The sequence below is a fragment of the Balaenoptera borealis genome (genome assembly GCF_965194805.1).
Source record: "Balaenoptera borealis genome assembly, chromosome: X".
In the NCBI taxonomy this organism is placed as follows: Eukaryota; Metazoa; Chordata; class Mammalia; order Artiodactyla; family Balaenopteridae; genus Balaenoptera; species Balaenoptera borealis.
The window spans coordinates 128,820,632-128,846,176 of record NC_138881.1 but is presented as its reverse complement, the minus strand read 5'-3'; the positions used below and the strand labels follow the sequence as shown (position 1 = coordinate 128,846,176).

Below are 25,545 nucleotides of genomic sequence, written 5' to 3'. Positions count from 1 at the left end.
GAGGGGAACCCCACCTAGAGCTTGAAGGTCTCAAGTTGAGAAGATAGAGCTGAGGCTCTGGGAAAGCCAAGGAGGCTTGAATTTGCAGGGCAAAGGACTGTAGAGGAGAAAGCAGCAAAGAGAATTCCAGAGATCTTTAGAGGGTCACCTTCAAGTGTTCAGTTGAGTAGTGATCAGGGCACATATGTGAGGAAACTACATAAGGCCAGGGAAACAATAACCCAGAAGGATTAAAGGGAACTATCCTCAAAGTATACCCAGGGCCAGTAATACTGCCTGTCCCCAAAAGCCTTAATGGGAAATCTCATAATTCAGAAGACAACGGAGTACTAAAAATGGTCTAGCCTCAGGAGTAGAGAAAATGAACCTTACGTTAAATACTGCTTTGTTTTTGCCTAATAAAGCTTAAAAGCAAGACCCAAAAGGATCAAACTATTTCTATTAACAGTATCTCAAAGCAAAGCTCAAGAATATTTTTAGGAATATAAATATATCTAACACCCAATAAGGTAAAATTCAAAATGTCTGCATTCAATCAAAAATTGCCAGGCACGCAAAGCAGCAGAAAAACCCAACCCATAATGAAGAGAGAAAATCAAATGAAATTGACCCAGAAATGAGGCATATCTAGCAACAGTAATTAGCAGACACATACATTAAAACAGATATTATAACTATTCTATATTTTCAAGAAGCTAGAGCAAAGACTGAACATGTTAAGTAGAGACAGAAAGAAATAAAGACCCAAATCAGACTTCTGGAGATGAAAATTACAACACATGAGATAAAAAGTACACTGGATAGGGTTAACAGAAAATTAAACATTACAGAAAAAAGATTAGTGAACTTGAAGACACAGCAGTTGAGACTCTACAAAATAAATCACAGATTTATTTTCTGTCAAAAAAAAGATTAAAAGAAACGAACTGTGAGATAATATCAAGTAGCCAAATGTATGTGTAATTGGACTATCCAAAGAAGAGGAGTGAGTAGAACAGAAAACATTTTGTAGAAATAATGGCTTAGATTTTTCTAAATTTGATGAAAAATGTAAATCCACAGGTCTAAGAAGCTCAATGAAACCCAAGCACAGGACACATGAAAACAATTACACCATGGTACACTATAATCAAATCGTTTTAAACCAGTGATAAAGAGAATCTTAAAAGAAATCAGGAATTATTAAAGAAATGCAAATCAAAACTACAATGAGGTATCACCTCACACCAGTTAGAATGGGCATCATCAAAAAATCTACAAACAATAAATGCTGTATAGGGTGCGGAGAAGAGGGAACCCTCCTACACTGTTGGTGGGAATGTAAATTGATACAGCCACTATGGAGAACAACATGGAGGTTCCTTAAAAAACTAAAAATAGAACTACCCTACAACCCAGCAATCCCACTACTGGGTATATACCCAGAGAAAACCATAATTCAAAAAGACACATGCACCCCAGTGTTCATTGCAGCACTATTTACAATTGCCAGGTCATGGAAGCAACCTAAATGTCCATCCACAGATGAATGGATAAAGAAGATGTGGTACATATATACAATGGAATATTACTCAGCCATAAAAAGGAACGAAATTGGGTCACTTGTAGAGACGTGGATGGACCTGGAGACTGTCATACAGAGTGAAATCGGAAAGAGAAGAACAAATATCATATATTAATGCATATTTGTGGAATCTAGAAAAATGGTACTGATGAACTGGTTTCCAAGGCAGAAATAGAGACACAGATGTAGAGAACAAAAGTATGGACACCAAAGGGGGAAAGGGGGGTGTGGGATGAAATGGGAGATTGGGATTAACATATATACACTAATATGTATAAAATAGGTAACTAATGAGAATCTGCTGTATAGCACAGGGAACTCCACTTCACTGTGCATTAGAAACTAACACAACATTGTAAAACAACTATACCCCAATTAAAAAAAAAGAAATCAGGAAAAAAAGACAAGTTAAGTAGACAGGAAAAAGCTAAAGATGATAGTCACTTTCTTGTTGGACAGTGGAGAAATATCTTTATAGTTCTGAAAGGAAAAAAAGTCAACCTACAGTTCTTTACCCATCGAAAACATGTTTTAAAACTGGAATTGAAGTAAAGACTTTTTTCAGATATATAAAAGTTGAAAGAATATATTGCTAGAAGACTTGCATTATCAGAAATATTAAATGACATTCTTCAAGAAGAAAGAAAATGATGCCAGATGGAAACAAAGAAATGAAGAGCACTGGAAACTGCGTAAATACAGACTTTTTTTCTTAATTTAAGTTTCTTGGAAAGATAATCAACTATTTAAAGTAAAACTAATAACAACATACTATGGGTTTATAGCATACATACAAGTAAAATGTATGACAGTATTAGCACAAAAACCAGGAGGAGAGAAATGGAAGTACCGTGGTGCAAGGTTCTTAATACTACATGTGAACTAGTATAATAGTACTTCAAGGCAAACTGTGATAAGTAAAATATATATATATGTATGTATATATATATGTGTGTGTGTGTGTGTGTGTGTGTGTGTGTGTGTATGTATGTATGTGTATGTATATATATATATATATACCAGTGCTTTTCAACCAGGGGTGATTTCACCCTTCAGGGAACATTTGGCACTGTCTGGAGACATTTTTGACTGTCACAACTAAGGAAGTGCTACTGGCATCTAGTGGGTGGAGGCCACAGATGCTGCTTAATATCCTACAATGCACAGGACTTCTCCTTGCCACTATAGTTGTCTGGCCCATGATGTCAATAGTGACAATGTTGAGAAACGCTACTAAAGTAATATAACAAAAGATTATCACTAATAAACCTACAAAGGAGGTAAAATTAAATCATAAAAATTACTCAATCCAAAAGAAGGCATAAGAAAGAGGAAAAAGTGAACAGAAATTAGATGAGACAAATACAGAAAACGAATAGACAATAGAAGCAAGATGGTAGATTTTAAACCTAACTTCATTAATAATCACATTAAATGTAAAGGATTCAAATATGTCAATTAAATGGCAGAGATTGTCAGATTGGATAATTCCTAGACCCAACTATATGCTAACTACAAAAATCACACTTTAAATTTAAAGACACAAATAAGTTAAAAGTGAAAAGATACAACATGCTAACAAAACTCAAAAGAGAGTAAGTGTGGTTATACCAATATCAAAGTTAATTTCAGAGAGAAGAATATTAACAGAGATGAAGATAATTTCCTAATGATAAAAAGGTTAATTCATAAAAAATACATAACAGTCCTAAACATGTAGGCACACAATAACAGGGCTTCAGAAGCTATAAATAAAAAGCTGATAGAATCATGAGGAAAATAGACAAATCTACAATTATAGAGATGTCAATACCCTTCCCTCAAAAATTGATAGAACAGTGCACACAAATGCCAGTAAAAGTAAAGACTTGAACTACATTATAAAACATCTTGATCTATGAGTCTCCTTATTCCTAGTCATTGATTTTTTTTCAAGGTTCAGGCCAGTCATCTTGTAGAATGTGCCACATTTTAGATTTGATTATTTTATTATTACACCAAGGTCTGGCAAGAATACTACATAGGTATTGTTGTACCTAGGTTTGTTATATACATGAAGTTTTAAAAACTCATTCTTATAGAAAATTATTAGTAAAAACAAAAATATAAAGCATGAGATTAAAAAGAGAAACATTCTAGCTTGGTTTAAAATAAAATTTCCACTCTCTTTTTCCTTGTGCCTAAGAAATGAGTACAGTGTTCACATTTGCACCTGTATATTTGCTGGCATTCTGTCACCTGAGTATGTGTTGTATTTTAACAACAACAACAACAACAAAAATGTCTTAAGGGCAAAGCTTTTCTCTTCCTTTATTTTTCACAAAATGTGTATTCCAGTCTGCTAAGTCTTCTTATTACCACAGAGTAAATTATATTTAAAGAATGAACTGGGGAGAGAAAAATCTGTACTGGAAATATTTAAGGGATGAATTGGAAGGGAAAAAAATCAGTATTGAAAATGAAGAGAAAAGGGCAATTACTATCTTAGGCAGCCTTCTGAGTAATTAGAGCTATACGATCTCAGACTGCATACCAGCTGTTAAGTTGAGTAAATGTCTTTATTTTTATTGGTTTTGCCCTTTATATCTCTAAATGAGAAACAATAAAGAGATTTTGATTAACTTAAAAAAAACTTAATCTAATTGATATTTCTAAGCATACCCTACCCAACAGCAAAATACATATCCTTTTCAGGTGTACGCAGAAAAGTTACCTATATAGACCACATTCTGGGTCATAAAACATTCTCAATGTATGGCATGGGGAACACAGTCAATAATATTATAATAACTTTGTATGGTGACAGATGGTAACTTGACTTACCGTGGTGACTGTTTTGTAAGGTATAGAATTATTGAAGCACTGTGTTGTGCACCTGGAACTAACATAGTATTGTAGGTCAATTATACTTCAATTTTAAAAATTAGGACTTCCCTGGTGGCACAATGGTTAAGAATCCGCCTGCCAATGCAGGGGACATGGGTTCGAGCCCTGGTCCGGGAAGATCCCACATGCTGCGGAGCAACTAAGCCCAGGTGCCACAACTACTGAGCCTGTGCTCTAGAGCCCGTGAGCTGCAACTACTGAGCCCACGTGCCACAACTACTGAAGCCCGCATGCCTAGAGCCCGTGCTCCGCAACAACAGAGGCCACCGCGATGAGAAGCCCGTGCACCGCAACAAAGAGTAGTCCCCGCTCACCGCAACTAGAGAAAGCCTGCGTGCAGCAAGGAAGACCCAGTGTGGCCAAAAATAAGTAAATAAATTTATATAAAAATTAAATAAAATATAATTAAACAAAACATTTTAAATAATTTTAATAGGATTCAAGTCACAAAAAGTATTTTTTCTGACCACAATGGAATTAAACATCAATAACAGAAAGATATCATGAAAACCCCAAGTATTTAGAAACTAAATAACATACTTTTAAATAACTTGTGGATCAAAGAGGAAGTAAAAAGAAAAATTAGAAAGTATTTTGAACTTAATAAAAATGAAAGCATACCAAAATTTGTGGGATACAACTAAAACAGTACTTAGAGAAGGAAATTTATAGCACTCAACATTTATATGAAAAGATAGGTCTCAAATAATGGAACTCAGCTTCCATCCACCTTTTAAAAAACTAGAAAAAGAAGAATGAAGGAAGTTCAAAGTAAGCAAAAGTAAGGAAATAACACAGATCAGAGTTGACATAAATGGAAAAACAGAGAAAACGAGTGAAACCAAAGTTGATTCTTTGAGATATGCAGTAAAACTGTTACACCTCTAGCCGGACTTATCAGAAGAGACACAAATTACCAATATAGAGATGAGAAAGAAGATGCAAATTACCAACATAGGAGTCAGAGATGACATTACTATAGATTTTACAGATAATAAAGGATAAAATATTATGAACAACTTTATGCCAATATATTCAACTACTTAGATAAAATGAATAAGTACCTTAAACGACACAAATTACCAAAGCTCACTCAAGAAGAAATAGATAACATGAATAGCCCTATATCTATTAAATAAATAAAAAGGTTCCCACAAAGAAGCCTCCAGGCCCAGAAAGCTTGAATGGTGAATTCTACCAAATACTTAAGGAAGAAAGAATATCAATTCTACCCAAACTCTTCCATTAAATTGAAAAGAAGGCTAAGCTATCCAGCTCATTTTCTGAAGCCTGCATTTCTCTGACACCAAAGCCATAGAAAGACTTTCCAAAATTGAAAACCACAAACTAATATCCCTCGTGTATACAGATGCAAAAATTCTTAATAAATTTTTAGCAAATCAAATCCAGCAATACATAAAATGGATAATTCATCATTATTCATGGGGTTTATTCCAGGAATGCAAGGTTGGTTTAGCAATCAAAAAATCAGTGTAATTCATCAATATTAACAGACTGAAAAAGAAAAAAACTATATGATCATCTAAATAGATTTTTATAGAATAAGCATTTGATAAAATACAACATCTATTTTTTTAAAATACATCTATTACTGATGAAATAGAAAACTCTCAGCAAACTAGGAATAGAAGGAAACTTCCTCAAACTGATGAGAGAACCTATGAAAAACCTTCAGGTAACATCATACTTAATGGTGAAAAATTGAATGATATCTCCAAAGATCAAGAACAAGGCTACCGTGACTGCTCTCACTGTCATTAAACTGTATTCAACAGCTTATTAGAGGTTCCAGTGAATGTGGTAAGGTGACAAAAATAAACATAAGCATCCAGATTGGAAAGAAAGAAGTAAAACTGCCTCTATTCACAGATGATGACCTGTGTAGGTAATCCAATGGACTCTTCAAAAAAGCTACTAAAGGGCTTCCCTGGTGGCGCAGTGGTTGAGAATCTGCCTGCCAATGCAGGGGACACGGGTTCAAGCCCTGGTCTGGGAAGATCCCACATGCCACGGAGCAACTAGGCCCTTGAGCCACAACTACTGAGCCTGCGCGTCTGGAGCCTGTGCCCCGCAACAAGAGAGGCTGCGACAGTGAAAGGCCCGTGCACCACGATGAAGAGTGGCCCCCGCTTGCCACAACTAGAGAAAGCCCTCGCACAGAAACGAAGACCCAACACAGCCAAAAATAAATTAATTAATTAATTAATTTAGAAAAAACCTTTATATAGAAGGCAAAGGGGCTAGCATCTGTTAACTCCTTCCTTTGTGCCAAGCCCTTAAAAAAAAAAAAGCTACTAAAATTAACAAGTGAATCTAGCAAAGTTGTAGGATACAAACTCAATATATAAAAATCAAATGTATTTTTGTATAGCAGCAGTGAACAGTAGGAAAATGAAATTAAAACAATAGAACAGTAGGATAAACATATGAAATGTGTAGGGATAAGTCTGACAAACGATATGCAAGACCCGTATACCGAAAACTACAAAAAATTGTTGAGAGAATTAAAGACCTAAATAAATGGAGAGATATGCCATGTTCATGGACTGGAAGACTCAATATTTTTAAGATGTCAATTCTCCCCAAAATGATCAATAGAGTCAATATAATCCCAATAAAAAATCCCAGCAGGCTGTTTTGGAAAACAGCCCCTGGTAATTTCTTAAAAAGTTAAATATACACCTACCATATGATTCAGCCAGTCTGCTCCTAGGTATTTCTCCAAGGGAAGAGAGAGCATATATCCAATACAAAGACTTGTACACAAATGTTCAAAGCAGCTTTATTTGTAGTAGACAAAAACTGCAAGTAACTCAAATGTCTATCAACAGGTGAATGGATAAAAAAATTGTGGTAATAATTATATCATTTAATACTACTCTGTAATAAAAATAATGATACATGCTATAACTTGGATGAATCTCAAAATAATTCTGTTGTTTGAAAGGAAACAAAGAGTACATATTCTATATATATATGTATATATATACAGATATATTTCTAGAAAATGCAGAGTAATCTATATTGACAGCAGGTCAGGGTTTCCTGGGGTTAGGGAAGGGATATGAAGTGGCAAGTGGGAGGAATTACAAAGGGGCACAAAGAAAATTTGAGGGGTGATGGATATGTTCATTATCTTGATTGTGGTGATGGTGTGTATAGGTGTGTATATGTCAAAACTTATCAAATTGTATACTTTAAACATGTAGTTTATTGTATGTCAATTATACCTCAATAGAACTGTTAAAAAAAGTAAGGGAACCAGGGCTCCTTGGAGAAATGCTGAATACAGGGCTGAATGCAGGAAAGGAGGAGATGAAGCTGAAACATCTTCTTGTGCCAGAAAATCAGGTAGTACTCAAAAAATGATGGGAACATGTCAATAGAACATCGGAGGGGCTTCCACTGTGTGTGTCTACTATGTGTCTCAAAGTAGCTAATGACAATAATGGGTTAGAACCTATTGGTAAAATAAGAATCCAGGTGTCCACACTAATATAAATAAATGAATGAAAAAATAAACAAATGGGAAGAAGGAAAAGCCCTTCTCTGGAGTAGAATGCTAACTAGTAAATGTAGACGGAATGATGGAATTAGACCATTGCCTTCGATAACCATCTTAATAATAAATAATTAGGAAAGGATCACTGATGAATGCTAATACTCCCCACAAGATACTTATTAATTTCAAAGGGAAAAATTTATAGTGGAAAACCTCATAGACACTTCCTTAAGGGCATGGTCAAAGTTGCAATCACATATGATGGGACAAATTGATATCATGTGCCTCCTAAAACAAATCACTGAGAAGAACACAACATCACTTTTGTGGTCTTATTGCTAAAGTATATAATCTCCATATAATTATGATAAAACATAAACAAATCCAAAACGAGGGACATTTTTCCAAAATAACTGGCCTGTAGTCTTCAAAAATATTAAGGTCACAAAAGACACAGGAACTGTTTCCAATCAAAGGAGACTAAAAAGTCATGACAATTATGTGCAATGTGTGAACCTGGTCTGCATCCTGGACCAGGATAAAGGTTTTTTTGTTTTGTTTTTCGTACTGTAAGGGATGTTATTAGGAAAACTGATGAAATTAGAATACCATCTATGGATCAGATACAGTATTATATGAATTTTAATTTCCTGATATTGATTATTTTATTATTGTTATACAAGAGAATGTCCTTGTTCTTTAGGAAATATCCACTGAAGGGACATCATTTGTGTAACTTATCCTCCAGTGGTTCAGGAAAAATTATCCATAGGTATAAAGAAAAAAAGATAATGGAAATATGATAAAATTCTGACATTTGGGGGATCTGGGTGAAGGGTACACAGGAATCCTTTGTACTATTCTTGCAACTTTTCTGTAAATCTGAAATTATTTCAAAACAGAACGTTGTAAAACATTAAGAGTATTAACTAGAAGAATCAAAACAGTAATAAGGACAATTTCTAAGGCTGAAAAAACAGGTAATGGAAAACTCAATCAGAGTAACAAATGGAAGGAGAGGTAAAAATAATTAAACAAAGTATGGCACAAAGAAAGCAGAAAAAAAATAATGGCAGGAATACTGCCACATATACCAGCAATGATAATAAAATGAATGCGTTACACTCACCTATTAATAGACAGATGTTCTGATTGTTTAAAACCAAGTAACTCAAGATCTTGCTATATTCTATTTAAAAGAGACATACCTGAAACAAAATAACTGAGGAAGGTTGAGAATAAAGGGATGGAGAAAGTTATAACAGGAAAAGGATACTAACAAGAACTACAACATGCACCAAACAGGGAGTGGCAGAAGTTGCTAGCTGTCCTAATCCAAATGTCCTTGGTAACAGTGCCAATTTTTAGCTGACAGAGCTATCTGACAGGCCTCCCTGGAAGCTGAGGTGTGGCCACTTGACTAAATGCTGCCAATGAGATGAAAATTGAATTGTTTTCTGGGGCTTTCTGGGAAGGTCACTTATTAGAAATTGGCAGAGCTGGGACAGGCCCCTTTTTGCCCTCCTACCTTTCCTCTTCCTTCTGGCCCTCAATGGAGATGTGCTGGCTGGAGCTCCAGAAGTCTCGTGGACCATGAGGGGACCTTAGGATGGAAACCATACACCGAGATGGTGAAGCCGAAGATAGGAGCCTGGGTCCCTGATAGTATCGCAGAGCCCTTGAATACCTATCTCCAGACTTCTTCTACCCAAGAAAAAATCTTTCTTCTTTAAACTAATTTTATTTATTATTTTTTTCCTAATATATGTAGTTGAACCTAATCCTAACAGGAATAGTAACATTCTTTACAAAGAAAGAATTCAAGGCATGTATAAATATATGCATAAATAAATGGGACAAAGAGGGCTACTTCATATTTTATGAAGGAAAAACATACCAGGACAATATAAAAGTTATGAACCTTTATAACAAATGGGAAACAAATTCCCACTAACAATGGGTATTGTTAGTGCATTCTTTATGCACTAACAATACAGCTTCAAAATATATAAGGCTAACCCTGACTAAAATATAGGAAATAGACAAATTTAGTTATGATGGGAGGTTTATACATATCTCTCTCAATGAGGAAGGATATAAGGATCAGTATAACACAACTTAACAAGCTTATTCTAACAAAGCTATAAGGGACTTTTACTCAAGAGACAATATACATATTTTTCAATTCATATGAAAAAGTTACAAAAATTGACCATGTTTGAAGTCAAGGGTCAGCAACCTTTTTAATGGAAAGGCCAAACAGTATATGTTTTAAGCTGTATGGGCCACAGGGTCTCTGTTACAGCCACTCAGCTTTGCAGTTGTAGCTGGAAAGCAGTCATAGGTAGTATGTAAACAAATGGGTGTGGCTGTGTTCCAGTAAAACTTGATTTCCAAAATAGGCGCCAGGCCCATGTGGCCTACAAGCTGTAGTTTGTGGATCCCTGTTCTAGGTAACAGAGGAAGTATCAAAAAATTTCCATAAAGCTGATATCACACAGGCCACAATTACCATAATGTAGTGTTAAAAATGAACATAATAGCAAAAAATATCCCCCCCAACCTGGCCCAGATCTACACACCTGGACGTTTTTAAATGCATTTCTAAATAACTCTTGAGTTGAAGAGAAAATAAAAACAGAAAACACAAATGAGTTAGAAGTTAAAAAAAACCACTGGAACTACTATACAACAAAACCTATGTAATGGAGCCAAAGTGAGGAGGAAAATATATGGCCTTAAATGTATTTGTTAGAAAGCAAGGGAGACAGAAAGTAAACTTAGTTTTCATCTCAAGAATTTAGAATAAGGATAACAATAAGAAGAACAATGCAGCAATAATAAAACATACAGAAAATACAATTAAGAAATTAATAAAGAGAAAAGCAGACATTTTTTTAAAAAGAAAGCAAAGAAATTGAGTTGATCAAGAGAACCTAAAGCTGGTCCTTTGAAAAGACCAACAAAATAGATAAGCCTCTGGAAAGAGAATCAAGAAAAAAGAGAAAAAACAAGCAAATAGCATTAGCAATGGAAAAGGGGACATACTTAAAGAGAGATCACACAATCATCCACTCAAGAAATATTTACTGAATGGCTACTATGTGGCAGGCTGTGACACAGTCCCCACAGTCATAGAGACAACAATCTAGTGGCGAAACCATAAATAATGAATGAAAAATTAAATTACATTAGTGATAAATGCTACAAAGAAAATAAAACATTTAAAAAATAAAACTACATATTTCCTCAAGTCAAAAAAAAATGGAAAACTTAGATGAAACGGACAATTTTCTAGGAAATATAAATTACCATAATTGACTCAAGGAGAAGTAGAAAACCTGAAAAAAAAGAACAGAAACCAAAGAAGAGATTTAAATAGTGAGGAAAGATCTACACCCTCAAAAGGCATGAGGCCAAGATGGTTAAGGAAGAGAAATTCCAGTCTGATATAGCCTGTCCCAGAGCATACACCTACTACAATAATAAAATAAAACATAGCTAAAATATAGCTAAGAGAGGAATTTTCTTAAACAGATAAAGAATATCTGTCAAAAATCTACAATAAACATCACTTATTGGTGAATTATTAAAAACTGTCTCCCTGAACTTGGGAATAAAAAAGGATGCCTAATATCATCCCTGAAAGTCCTAGCAAATTTATAAGGCAATAAAAGAAATAAAAGGCATGCAGATTAAAAAGGAAGAAATAAAATTGTGATTATTCACAAATGACCTGACTGTGTTTGTAGAAGATTATAAAAACCCACACACTATTAGAATTAATAAATAAATTAGCAAGGTCACTGGGCACAAGACCAACATAAACAAATCCATTTAATTCATATATACTAGCAAAAAATAGGAAATGAACTTTAAAAAATTATGCCATTTATAATAGCTTTACAGTATTTTTAAAATAAAGATCAAATAGCTAGGAATAAATCCAACAAGAGGTACAAGGCCTCTATACTGAAAATTATAACATATTACTGAGAGAAATTAAAGACCCACATAAAAGGAGGGATATAACATGCTCATGGAGCGGAAGACCTCACTTAAAAAATGTCATTTTTCCCTGAATTGAGCTACAGACTTAAAGCAATCCAAATCAAAACCCCAGCAGGTCTTTTTCCTGTGGATATTGAAAAGCCAAATTCTGCAATTTATGTAGAAATGCAAAGGGCTAAGAATAGCTAAGGCAACATTTGAGAACTACACAGCCGGAGGACTCATGTATTGGGTTGGCCAAAAAGTTCCTTCCATTTTTAAAGTTAAAAATAAAAGACACATTTTTCATTTTCACCAAGAACTTCATTGAACAACATATTCACCATTTTGTTCCACTACCTTTTGCCATTTTTCAGGCAACTTCATAACTCCATCTTCCCAAAACTTTTTATCTTTTTGAGTGAAGAACTGTTCCAGGTGCCTTTTACAGTCTTCCAGGGAACTGAAATTTTTTCCATTAAGAGAATTTTTGTAAAGACTGAAACAAATGGAAATCCAAAGGTGCAATGTCTGGTGAATATGGCGGATGAATCAGAACTTCCCAGCCAAGCTGTAATAGTTTTTGCCTGGTCATCAAAGAAACACGTGGTCTTGCATTACCCTGATGGAAGATTATGCATTTTCTGTTTAATAATTCTGGACACTTTTCCTCGAGTGCTGCTTTCAGTGGTCTAATTGGGAGCAGTACTTGTTGGAATTAATCATTTGGTTTTCCAGAAGGAGCTCATAATAGAGGACTCCCTTCCAATCCCACCATATACACAACATCACCTTCTTCGGATGAAGACCGGCCTTTGCTGTGGTTGGTGGTGGTTCATTTCGCTTGCCCCACGATCTTTTCCATTCCACATTGTACAGTATCCACTTTCCATCGCCCATCACAATTTGTTTTAAAAACGGAACGTTTTCATTACGTTGCAGTGGAGAATCGCATGTGGAAATATGGTCAAGGTTTTTTCTGCTAACTTATGTGGAACCCAAACATCAAAGCGATTCACATAACCAAACTGGTGCAAATGATTTGCAACACTTGATTTGGATATTTTGAGTATGTCGGCTATCTACCACATGGGTGTAACGTTGATTGTTCTCAATTAATGTCTTGATTTGATGGCTATCAACTTCAACTGGTCTACCCGACCGTGGAGCATCATCCAGTGAGAAATCTCCAGCACGAAACTTTGCAAACCACTTTTGACACGTTTGATCAGTCACAGCACCTTCTCCATACACTGCACAAATCTTTTTTTGCATTTCAATTGCGTTTTTACCTTTCTTGAAATAATAAAGCATAATATGCTGAAAATATTGCTTCTTTCTTCCATCTTCAATATTAAAATGGCTATACAAAAATTCACCAATTTTGATAAATTTTCTTTTAATGCATGCTGATATGACAGCTGTCACAATGCAATCTAACAAAATTGTTTCAAATGAAGTTAAAGACAACTAAACGCTACTAGAGCCATCTTATGGAAAAAACCGAATGAACGTTTTAGCCAACCCAATATTACCACATGTCAAGACCTGTTGTAAAGCTACAGTATCAAGACAGTGTAGTACTGGTACAAGGATAGACAACAAACCAAGGATAGAACAAAGTAAAGAATCCAGAAACATCAACACATAAACAAATGCCTGATTGATGACCAAAAAAAATGGTCTTTTCAATAAATGATTCTGACTCAATGGACATCCATGTGAAAAAGAAAATGAATCTTGACCCCCTGCTTCAGACCATACACAAAAATCAAATCCAGGTGTATTATAGATATAAATGTGAAAGGTAAAACAATGAAACTTTTAGGTAAAAAGTAGAACATCTGAATGAGCTTCGGGTAGGAAAAATTTTCTTAAACAGAACACAAAGAGCTCCAAAATGGGAAAAAAATGGTACATATTAAAATTAAGAACTGGTATCAAATATTTGCAAACCATATATCTAATAAAGAGTTAATATCCAAAATACATAAGGAACTCCTAAACAGAAATAGAGTCACAGATGTAGGAAACAAACGTATGGTTACCAGGGGGGAAAGGTGGGGGGAGGGATAAATTGGGAGATTGGGATTGACATATACACATGATGCCACTTATATGACGAATCTAAAATAGTCAAACTCAAAGAAGCAGACCATACAATAGTGGTTGCCAGTGGATGTGGGTAGGGGAAAGAGGAGTAGTTATTCAATGGGCATACAGTATTGTGCATTTCAAAATTTGCTGAGGGTAGATCTCACATTGTCTTCTTAACACAAAAACAAAATTATATGAAACAAAACAAAAACAACACAAGGAAACTTTGGAGGTGTTGGATATGTCTATTACCTGGATTGTGGTGATGTCAGCCCTATGCCTGATTTATATGTAGGTTCTAGATCCTATGTAACCCAATAAAGGCAGAAGCAAAAATTTAAAAGCAGAGTGCAGATAAAACAAGGATAAGGCTCAGGAATTCAAACAGTGCTTCTAGTGAGGACTTCGGTAATCTTGTCCATGCCTTCTTAAGTTAAATAGATTCGGGATTTGACATTCTTAAAAGGGGACACAGAATGAGCACTGGCCTTGCTCTTGCCCAGCCACGTGGTCTTGGATGAGCCCCTTTATTTCTACAGACTCAAGTTTCTGAAGGACACTCAATGACCTTTTAAAGTACTTTAGGCTCTAATGACTGAGAATTCAATTATTCTTCTCTTTTCTTCCATTCTGATAGCATTCTTCCTTTACAAGATCAGCACCATTTATTGAGAATGCAATGAGAAACACAGTCTAAAACTTGTAGAACACGGAGAATAAGTTTCCAGCTAAAAATAGATTTTTTCAGATCTCTAATCTTCACCATGTTACAAAAATAAATTTGTTCTTCATGCTTAAAATGTTTCCCTTACAGCATTCTGGAGTTCAGAGAAAAGCAGTGCTCTTTACTTCAATTAACAGTAATCACCAATCATCCATAAAGAATAATATCATCAACAAGAACAGATAGTTACCTAGAGGAATTAATAAGCAGTTGTAGACACTTTCAAAAATGAGAACACGAGATGCAGTATCCCACTTTTGCAGTCCCCGCATTTGCTTTTCATCTAGTGAAACAGCTACTGTCTTTTTCTCTTCCTGAAAGAATGGAGACTGAAAAAACAAAGAGGCTTTCACATCCTAATTCTGCTTCTGTTACCTTTTATTTATGTTCGCGCTCTCATCTTGCATGTAATTTTTTTTCAGCTTTACTGAGGTATAATTGACAAATGAAAATTGTATATAATTAAGGTGTACTTCTTAATGTTTTGATATATATTGTGAAATAATCACCACAATCAAACTAATATATCCATCCCCTCACATAGTTACCATTTTTGGTGGGGAGGGGCACGGTGGTGAGAACACTTAAGATTTACCCTCTTAGCAAATTTCAAGTACACAATACAGTATTGTTAACTACAGTCACACTGTTGTATATTAGATGTCTAGAACTTACTCATCCTGAATAACTGAAACTTTAACCATCATCTCCCCATTTCTCCCTCCCCTCAGCCCCTGGCAACCACCATTCTACTTTCTGGTTCTATGTGTTTGACTATTTTAGATTCCTCATATAAGTGGAATCATGCAGTATTTATCCTTCTGTGACTGGCTTATTTCACTCCAGGTTGACCCATGTTGTTGCAAATGGTAGGATTTCCTTCTTTTGGGGGCTGAATATTCCATTGTGTGTGTATGTTTGTGCGTGTTTGTGTGTGTTTGCACACATCCCTGATGACTGATGATGTTGAGTACCTTTTCATATACCTGTTGGCCATTTGTATGTTTTTTTTTTGAGAAATGTCTATTCAGTTCCTTTGTCCACTTCTTAATAGAGTTATTTGGGTTTTTTGTTACTGAGTTCCTTGTATATTTTAGATATTCACTCCTTATCAGATACACAGTTTGCAAATATTTTCTCCCATTCCATAGGCTGCCTTTTTACTGTTGATGTTTCCTTTGCTGTGCAGAAGCTTTTTATTTTTTTATTTTTTATTTATTTTTGGCTGTGTTGGGTCTTCCTTGCTGCACACGGGCTTTCGCTAGTTGCAGCGAGCAGGGGCTACTCTTCGTTGTGGAGCATGGGCTTCTCATTGCGGTGGCTTCTCTTGTTGCAGAGTACAGGCTCTAGGTGCGCGGGCTTCAGTAGTTGTGGCACACGGGCTCCAGAGCGCAGGCTCAGTAGTTGTGGTGCACGGGCCTAGTTGCTCCACGGCATGTGGGATCTTTCCAGACCAGGGCTCGAACCCGTGTCCCCTGAATTGGCAGGCGGATTCTTAACCACTGTGCCACAAGGGAAGTCCCAGAGCTTTTTAGTTTGATGCAATCCCACTTGTCTATTTTTGCTTTTCTTGCCATATCAAATAAAAATTCATTGCCAAAACCAGTGCCAAAAAGTTTTTTCCCTATGTTGTCTTCTAGGAGTTTTATGGTTTTAGATCTTACATTTAAGTCTTTAATACATTTTGAGTTGACTTTTTGTATATGGTGTGAGTAAAGGGTCCAATTTCATTTTTCTTGAAGTGGATACAAAGTCTCCCCAAAATCATTTCTTGGTTTTATTGTGTATTCTTGGCAGTCTTGTCAAAGATCAGTTGACCATAGGTGTATGGGTTCATTTCTGGGTTCTCTATTCTGTTCCATTGATCTATGTGTCTGTTTTTTGTGCCAATACCATGATGTTTTGAATACTGTAGCTTTGTAATATCATTTGAAATCAGGAAATGTGATGCCTCCATCTTCATTCTTCTTCCTCAGGATTGCTTTGGCTATTTGGGGTCTTTTGTGATCCCATATGAATTTTAGGAGTTTTTCTTATTTCTGTAAAAAAATAATGCCATTGACATTTTGATAGGGAATGCATTGACTCTTTGGATCACTTTAGGTAGAATGGACATTTTAACAATATTAATTCTTGTAATCCATGAACACAAGATGTCTTTCCATTTATCTGTGTCCTCTTTAATTTCATTCATGAATGTTTTTATAATTTTCAGTGGGTATATATGTCTTTGACTTTAGTTTATTCATAAGTATTTTATTATTTTTGTTGCTATTGTGAACAGGATTGCTTTCTTAATTTCCTTTTTGGATAGTTCATTGTTTGTGTATAGAAACAAGACTAATTTTTGCACGTTGATTTTGTATTCTTCAACTTCACTGAATTTATTAGTTCTAACAGCTTTTTGGTGAGTCTTTAGGGTTATCTGCACATATTATCATGTCATCTGCAAGCGGAGATAAATTTTACTTCTGATTTGGATGCCTTTTATTTCTTTTACTTGACTAACTGCTCTGGCTAAGACTTCCAGTATTATGTTGAATAGAAGTGGAAAGAGTGGGTATCTTTGCCTTGTACTGGATCTTGGAGGGAAAGCTTTCATTTTTCCCCCCACTGATTATGATGTTAGCTGTGGACTTTTCATATATGGCCTTTATTGCATTGAGGTAAGTTCCTCCTATACCTTTTTTGTTGTTGTTGTTGTTGTTGTTTTTTGTTTTTTTTTTGTTTTTTTTTTGTTTTTTTTTTTCCTCCTATACCTATTTTGTTGAGAGTTTTTACAATGCTTTTTCTGCATCAATTGAGATGATCATGTGGTTTTTATCTTTCATTCTATTAATGTGGTGTATCATATCGATTGATTTGCATATGTTGAAACATCCTTATATCCCAGGGATAAATCCCAATTGTTCATGGTGTATAATCCTTTCAATGTGCTGTTGAATTCAGTTTGCTAGTATTTTATTAAAGATTTTTGCATTTCTGTTCATTAGGGATATTGGCCTGTAGTATTCTTTTCTTGTGGTATCTTTGTCAGGCTTTCATATCAGAGTGATGCTGGCCTCATAAAATGAGTTTGGAAGTGTTCCCTCTTCTGTGTTTTGGAAGGGCCTAAGAAGGATTGGTATTAATTTTTCTCTGAGTCGTAGAATTCATCCATGCAGCCATCTGGTCCTGGACTTTTCCTCCTAGTCCATCTTGCATATGTCGCCCTTCATGTAATTTATAGTTTATGCCAGTAGTTACTTCCCTCCTGGATATATCACAAAGATGAATGGGTATTGTTTTTAAAGTTATTTTTCATTATTATCTTTCTGCATGGTGGGAGGTTGGCCTTATCTGTAAATACGCAATACCTATAAGCTTTGGAAATGTTGTTGCATTTAGGGAAGGGAGGATTTTGCGCAATTGGAATATTTTTTAATTATCTAATGCCTCGCAACATCTGTAAGATACTGGAAACATTCCACTTTTATCCCTTTTGAAAAAGACAGGAGTACAAACTTCAAAAAGAATGTTTATTAATACAAGGTGTATAATTGATTATATATATGTTATTGCACTAATCCCCCAAAGTATAACCCGTCATTATAAGAAATTAAATGTTAAAGTAACTCCCTCACAGTATTGTGTGACTTTCAGCTGTTCTCAACTGAAAAAAAAAAATTAGCCAAATGCTCATTTACTCTTTCAATTATCTATTCATTCATTCAATTAATGTTTATTCTGTGCCTATGTTATATTTTCTGTTTCTGTCCAGGCTGCCCCTTTCATGAATTCCTAGGTCCCTTAAATTTCCTACCACAATGTTTATTCTTTGTACTTTCTGGTTGAATCTTGCATTACAGTCTTTACTACTCAATACATTTGAGATTCTCTTATGAATACGGACTGCGGCTTTTACTTCTTTGAGTTCTCTCTACCACTTCCTGTATGAAAGATACTGCTCTCAATATCCTTTAAGTATCTTTCTTAGTAAACAGAAGCTAATTTTTAGCTAGTACGTTCCTGTAAGCTAAAATATTTCTTAGTATCTCTTGCAGCTAGTTGTTACCATATAATTGCTAGCCAATAAGACATTTATGAAAAGGTTATATGTACAACCAGGGAGATTCCTTAAAAGGAAGGTTTTGGTTTTTTTTAACTTCTTTCCATTTGCTGTTTAGAATATCACTGTATGTCTGAAATTTTAACATCTATCTTGGACTATTTGGAGACCCTGTAAATGGAGCAATAAGATATAAGATACCTATTTCCCTAATAACAGCCATTTACTGTCTACCCGTTTACTTTTTTTCCATGATGGAGAATTAAACTTTAACTTTGCTGAAGGCATTATTTTTAGAGTTTTTGCTTGGTTCTCAACCAAATGTAATTTTAACTAATACAACCTAATAAATTGTTATGCACATGTTATGGACCTAAATAAAAACATCCTGATTATTTGACTTTAATTTTCGGGCTATGAACATAGGGTTTAATCCAAGGACTATATCCATGTATAATACGGATGCTATTCATATAATAATAAAATGCTAGAACTAAAAAAAAATATGAAAAGGTTTTCAACTTTATTAGTGGCCAACAAAATGGAAATTAAAGCCACAATGCAATACTACTACACACTTGCCAGAATGGCAAAAATGAACAAGACAGACATTATTAAGTATTGGCAAGGATGTGGAGTGAGAGGCAGTAAAGACACTTTAGGAAAATTGTTGGCATTATCTATTAAAGCTGAACATATATACATACGTATTCCACTCCCACGTATGTATCCAACAAATGTACATATGTTCACAACAACAAGAATATTCATAGCAGCGCAATTTGTAAAAGACTTTTAAAAACTGAAATTATCTCTTAATAGTAGAATGAATAAACAAACTGTGGTATATTCAGACAATGGAAAGCTATACAGCAATGAGAATTTCTAAACTATTGCTTCATGTAACCACACAGATGAACCTCACAAACATAATACTGATTGAAAAAAACTAGACCCAAAAGAGTACATACTGTATGGCTCCATTTATATATGGTTCAAAAATAGGTGAAAGTAACCTATTGTGCTAGACATCAAGATAGTGGCAAATCAGGATTCCAACCAAAGCATCTGGCTACAGAGCCATGTTCTTAATTATTATGCTATATTGTCTTTCCAAAAAAGAGAAAAAAATCCAACTCATTTTATAACTTAATAAAATAATCCTGATACCAAAACTAGACAAGAGGAGCCCAAGACAAGAAGAACACTTTAGACTAATCTCACTTATGAACATAGATGTAACAATCTTAAGCCAAATATTAGCAACTAGAATCTACTTTGTATTAAAAGAACAATAATACATCATGGCAAAGTAGGGTTTATCTGAGGAATGAAACATCAGTTCACTGTTTTAAAAGCTTTCAATGTTGGAAACTTTTAAAACAATGAAACAACCACATTGTCATCTCAGGAAATGACAAACAGGTATTTGATAAAACTTGAGACATTCATGATTAAAAATTCTCAGTAAACTAGAATTAGAAAGAAACTTCCTTAACTTAATAAAGGAATAGAGGGTGTCTACCACAAAATCATAACAAACTCATACTTAATGATGGACAAAAGTATTCCCATTAGAGTCAGAAAGAATGATATTTGCCACCCAACTCTGCTATTCAACTTTTATAGGTCCATACCAATGAAATAAGAATGCTCCTGAAAAAAAGGATACACACACACACAAATATTGCAAAGAGTCAAACCTGTCATTATTTGCAGATGATATGATCATCTACTTAGAAAAAACCAACATAACCCACTGACTCTACTATTACTATTAAGAGTGTTCAGCACTATGAACAGAAGAACAAAAACTATGAATCTAATGAGAAATACTATAGTAAACATGTTGGTTTTGCTGCCATGTATTCTGTCCTCCTTCTGGAAATAGTACCTCTGAAAGTAGGATTACCAAACCCCTTTCTCCCTCGAGGTGAGGCACTGACCTCGGATTCACTTTCTAGTTTGGTTGCCCTGGAAACCTGATGAAGGTGGATGGTCAGCTGTGGGATGGGCGGGCCTGCTTCTGGCAGGTGTCCCGGGAGGTACCCTGCGCCTGGTCTGGGAGGGCTGCGACTGCACATCAACACCTGCTGGGAGTCACAGCTCAGGGTCCCTGAGTGCAGTGGGCCTATCGTTCCTGGGCCCTGACCCTGGCGGGGACCGAGGCTACACACAAGGAACAAAGACAGAGTGGTCCCTAATTTGGGACATGGGGCTTCTAAGCCATAGTGGCTCCTGTTCTCCCCCATCACCCCCCCATATGCTCTCATTTCTTCACACCTGAGCTGTTAATGGGGGCAGAAACAAGCCCTAGACAGCTGAGAATGCTTGCTGATGGCGGCCTGCTGGCAGGCTGGGTTTCTTATTCTGCAGTCTGCAAAGTTGAATATATACGGGTGCCAGGATGGCCTATTTGGGTTTTGTGAGTGTGAACCATCTAGCTGAACCTGCTGATTGAACAGAGTGGATGTGGCAATATGCCAGTTTTTATTGTGAAGCAAATGTCAATATATTTCTGAAAAAGATAAAACGATATGAATGGAGGGACATACACCAAGTTCATGGATGGAAAGACCCAATGCTGTACAGGTGTTAAGTTCCTCCCTAAATTAGTCTATAAATTCAAAGCAATCCTAATACACAATTGCTGACTACGAGATACTTTTGAGGAAGTAGAATGGCCTGTGTGGAGAGTAAGTGCCCTACCAAGTCCAAATCCTGGAATAGGTTGCATTTACTGAGTCTTCCCCTTTGCCATACATTATCCTAAGTGCTTTATTTCCATTAATTCATCTTACCCTCACAATAACTCTAAGAGATGAGCAGTGAATTAATATCTCCATTTTACATATAAGGAAACTGACATAGAGAGAGCTTGAGTCATTTGCCCAAAGTCACATACCTAGTTAAAGGTAGTCTCAGGACTCAAACCAGGCTATCTGGCTCAAGGCCCCATGCTCTCAGGCTCTGTACACACTGCCTTTCTGTTTCCATGCTAAAAAGCCCTAGTAACTAAAGTATGGTATTGGCAAAGGAACAAACAGATCAAGGGAATGAAGGAGAAACCAGAAATGGGCTCATGTATATATAAAGAAACTTAATATATGATCAAAGTGGCCTTTCAAACCAATGGGTGTGCAGGCAACTGCTCAAAAAGTGGTGCAGGGACAACTAGTGATCCAGTTGGGATAAAATGAAGTTAAACTCCAACTGCAAGGAGTTAACATCATAAGTTCCAGATGACCTAAGGTTCTAAATGCAAAAACCAAAATTATAAAAGAAGAAAGTACATAAAACTATTATTTATGGTCTTGAGGAAAAGAAAGGTCTTTGAAAGAAGAAAGACAAAGGCATAAAATGAAAGATAACATTGATTCATTGTTTTAAAGCTTTTGTCTGACATATGACACAATAAACTAAGTCAGCCTGGGACTAAATATTTGCAACATACCAGACAAAAGATGAAATTTCCAGAACATACAAAGAAATTATGCAAATCAGCAGGAAAAAAAGACAAATAACTCTATAGAAAATAAAGCAAAGAATATGAATGGGCAATTCAGGACTGACAAACATGAGGAGATGGGCACCCTCACTAAAACCACTTTACTGGCTGGCATACTGTTGTTCATCTGTCAGATTGGTAAAAATTAATGTTTGACATTGAAAATGGCCCTGTACACCAACTCTGTGACTTCGAGCAAGCCTCTTAACCTCTGAGCTCGCTTCCACATTAGTAAAAGGGTTGTTAGGAAAATTAAATGAGAGGATGCACATCAAGTACCTGACAGTTTCCACTAGCATGACTTTTATCAGATGTCTTCCCAGGTTTTTCTCCTTCAATTTGTTGATGTAAAGAATTATATTACATTCTGAATTACATTTAAACTTCCTGAAGCTGAATGAACTTTATATTTCTGGATTAAACTGAACTTGTTCATTGTATATTATCCTCTAATACAGTTATATTTGATTTGTTATTTTAAATTTTTGTATCTATAGGTGAGATTGGTCAATAGTTTTCTTATTCTTTGCTATCTCTATCCAGGTTTTGGTGTTAAAATTATTTTAGCTATTTAAAAAATTGAGGAGCTTTTAACCTTTTTGTATGGTCTGGAAAAATGTATAAATTGAATTAGAACCACCCATCCTTCAAAGGTTAGAATTCAGCTGTAAAGCCATGTAAACTCACTATCTTTTAAAATCATAGATCCTTAATCACCATTTTCAGTCTCTGCTTTGATAATTGCACTGAATAAGTTTTCTATTTCTTAATTTTGACATATCTTCCTAAGAAATCAACCATTTCCTTTAGATTCTCAAATTATTTGTTACAGAGGTCATGTACTAATGACTTATAACTTAATTTTTTTTTTTACTTTTGTCATACAAACTGACTTATGGAGTACAGTTCAACGGATTTTACATGTACAGATTCCTGTAACTACTTTAATGAGGATACATAATTTTCCATCACCCACCCTAAAAAACTCCCTCATGCTGTCCCTTTATACTCACACCCTTCCCCTCATCCATAAGCCCTAGCAACCACTGACCTGATCTCTATTCCTATAATTTTGTCTTTCTGAGACTATCATATAAATGCAGTCATACAGCATATAGCCTTTTGAGACTGACTTCTTTCACTCAGACTCTGAAATCAAAAGTTCATTCCTTTTTATTGCTGAGTAGTTCTCCAATGTATGGCTGTCTTAGATTTTGGTAATCAATTCACTTATTGAAGGAATCTGGGTTGTTTCCACTTTGTGGCAATTATGAATATATATATGTGTGTGTGTGTGTGTGTGTGTGCGTGTGTGTATATATATATATATATATATATATATATATATATATACATACATACATATACAAACAGGGTTAGTGTGAAATTTGTGTTCAATTCTCTATGGAGTAAGACTGCTGGATCACATATTAAGTGTATGTTTAACTTTATACAAAACTGTCAAATAATTTTCTAAAGTGACTGTACCATTGTGCATTTCCACCAGCATCATGAGAGTTCCAGTCTTCATCCCTGCCAGCATTTGGTACTGTTAGTATGCTTTATTTTAGTGACTCTAATAGGTTTGCAGGGGTATCTCACTGCAGTTTCAATTTTCACTTCCCTAGTAGCTAGTGATATTCAGCATCTTTTTATGTGCTTATTTGCCATTCTTACATACTTGTTGGTGAAGCATCTGCTCATGTCTTTTGCCCATTTTTTAATTGGGTTGTATACTTTTTTTATTGTTGAGTTTTGAGAGTTCTTTGTATATTATAGATACAAGTCTATTGTCAGACGTGATTTGAAATATTTTCACTCACACTGTAGCTAGTCTTTTCATTTTCTTAAGTTTCTTTCACTCAGTAAAGTTTTTAATTTTGATGAAGTCTTGTTCATCAAATGTCTTTTATGGAAAATGCTTTTTAAAATTTTTATTGGAGTATAGTTGATTTACAATGTTGTATTAGTTTCTGCTGTACAATAAAGTGAGTCAGTTATACACATACATATATCCATTCTTTTTTAGATTCTTTTCCCATATAGGTCATTACAGACTATTGAGTAGAGGTCCCTGTGCTATACAGTAGGTCCTTATTAGTTATCTATTTTATATATATATATTAGTCTGTATATGTCAATCCCAATCTCCCAATTTATCCCTCCCATCCCCCTTTCCCCCCTGGTAACCATAAGTTTGTTTTCTATGTCTGTGACTCTATTTGTGTCTTGTAAATAAGTTACTGGAAAAATGCTTTTGGTTCCAAGAATAAGAACTTGTTGGCAAGCCCAATATCATACAGATTTTCTACCTTTTCCTCTAAAACTTTCACACTCCTATTTCTATTTGGACCTTTTAATTTTTTTTGGTATGATGTTTAGATTGACGTTTATTTTGTATATGGTAGTCTAACTGTTAGACTATTCCTCCAAATTTTATTCTTCCTTTTCAGAATTGTTTAAGGTATTCAAGTTCCTTTGCCTTTCCATATAAATTTTAGAATCAGTTTGTCTGTATCTACAAAAAAGTCTTGCTGAAATTTTGACTGCTGTTGCTCTAAACCCATAGATTAATTTGAGGAGAACTGAAATTTTTACTATGTTGAGTCTTCCAATCCATAAACATGGTATGTCTTTCCATTTAATTAGGTTTTCTTTGATTTCTTTCATCAATGTTCTGTGGTTTTCAGCATATATATTTGATAAGATTTTGATAAATTTACACCTGTTTCATTTTTTGTAGTACTGTGTTAAAATTTTGTTTCCAATTTTCTATTGCTGGCATATAGAAATATTGCTTTTTTTAAACATGTTTATTGGAGTATAATTGCTTTACAATGTTGTGTTAGTTTCTGCTGTATAACAAAGTGAATCAGTTATACATATACATATATCCCCATATCCCCTCCCTCTTGCATTTCCCTCCCACCTTCCCTATCCCACCCCTCTACGTGGTCACAAAGGACCGAGCTGATCTCCCTGTGCTATGCGGCTGCTTCCCACTAGCTATCTATTTTACATTTGGTAGTATATATAAGTCCATGCCACTCTCTCACTTTGTCCCAGCTTACCCTTCCCTCTCCCCATGTCCTCAAGTCCATTCTCTACATCTGCGTCTTTATTCCTGTCCTGCCCCTAGGTTCTTCAGAACCTTTTTTTTGCTTTTTAGATTGCATATATATGTGTTAGCATACGGTATTTGTTT

General features: G+C 35.2%; 1 protein-coding gene and 1 long non-coding RNA gene across 6 annotated transcripts in view; both read right to left on the bottom strand.

The window, feature by feature from the left end:
• BRCC3 (BRCA1/BRCA2-containing complex subunit 3) overlaps nt 1–25,545 on the bottom strand; it is a 70,233-nt gene that overhangs the window by 16,568 nt on the left and 28,120 nt on the right. For 3 of the 5 annotated variants that reach the window (XM_082376431.1, XM_082376432.1, XM_082376434.1), the window contains one exon: nt 9,502–9,576. The exons of the other annotated variants lie outside the window; for them this stretch is intronic. In XM_082376431.1, coding sequence (XP_082232557.1) covers nt 9,502–9,576 — 75 coding nt within the window. The remainder of the gene's footprint in view (nt 1–9,501; nt 9,577–25,545) is intronic. 5 annotated transcript variants of the gene reach the window in all.
• Nucleotides 16,962–23,632, bottom strand: LOC309620305. The gene is made up of 2 exons (XR_014239505.1): nt 17,544–23,632; nt 16,962–17,467 (listed from the first exon to the last, which is right to left on the bottom strand). It is a non-coding gene; the product is annotated as an uncharacterized lncRNA (long non-coding RNA).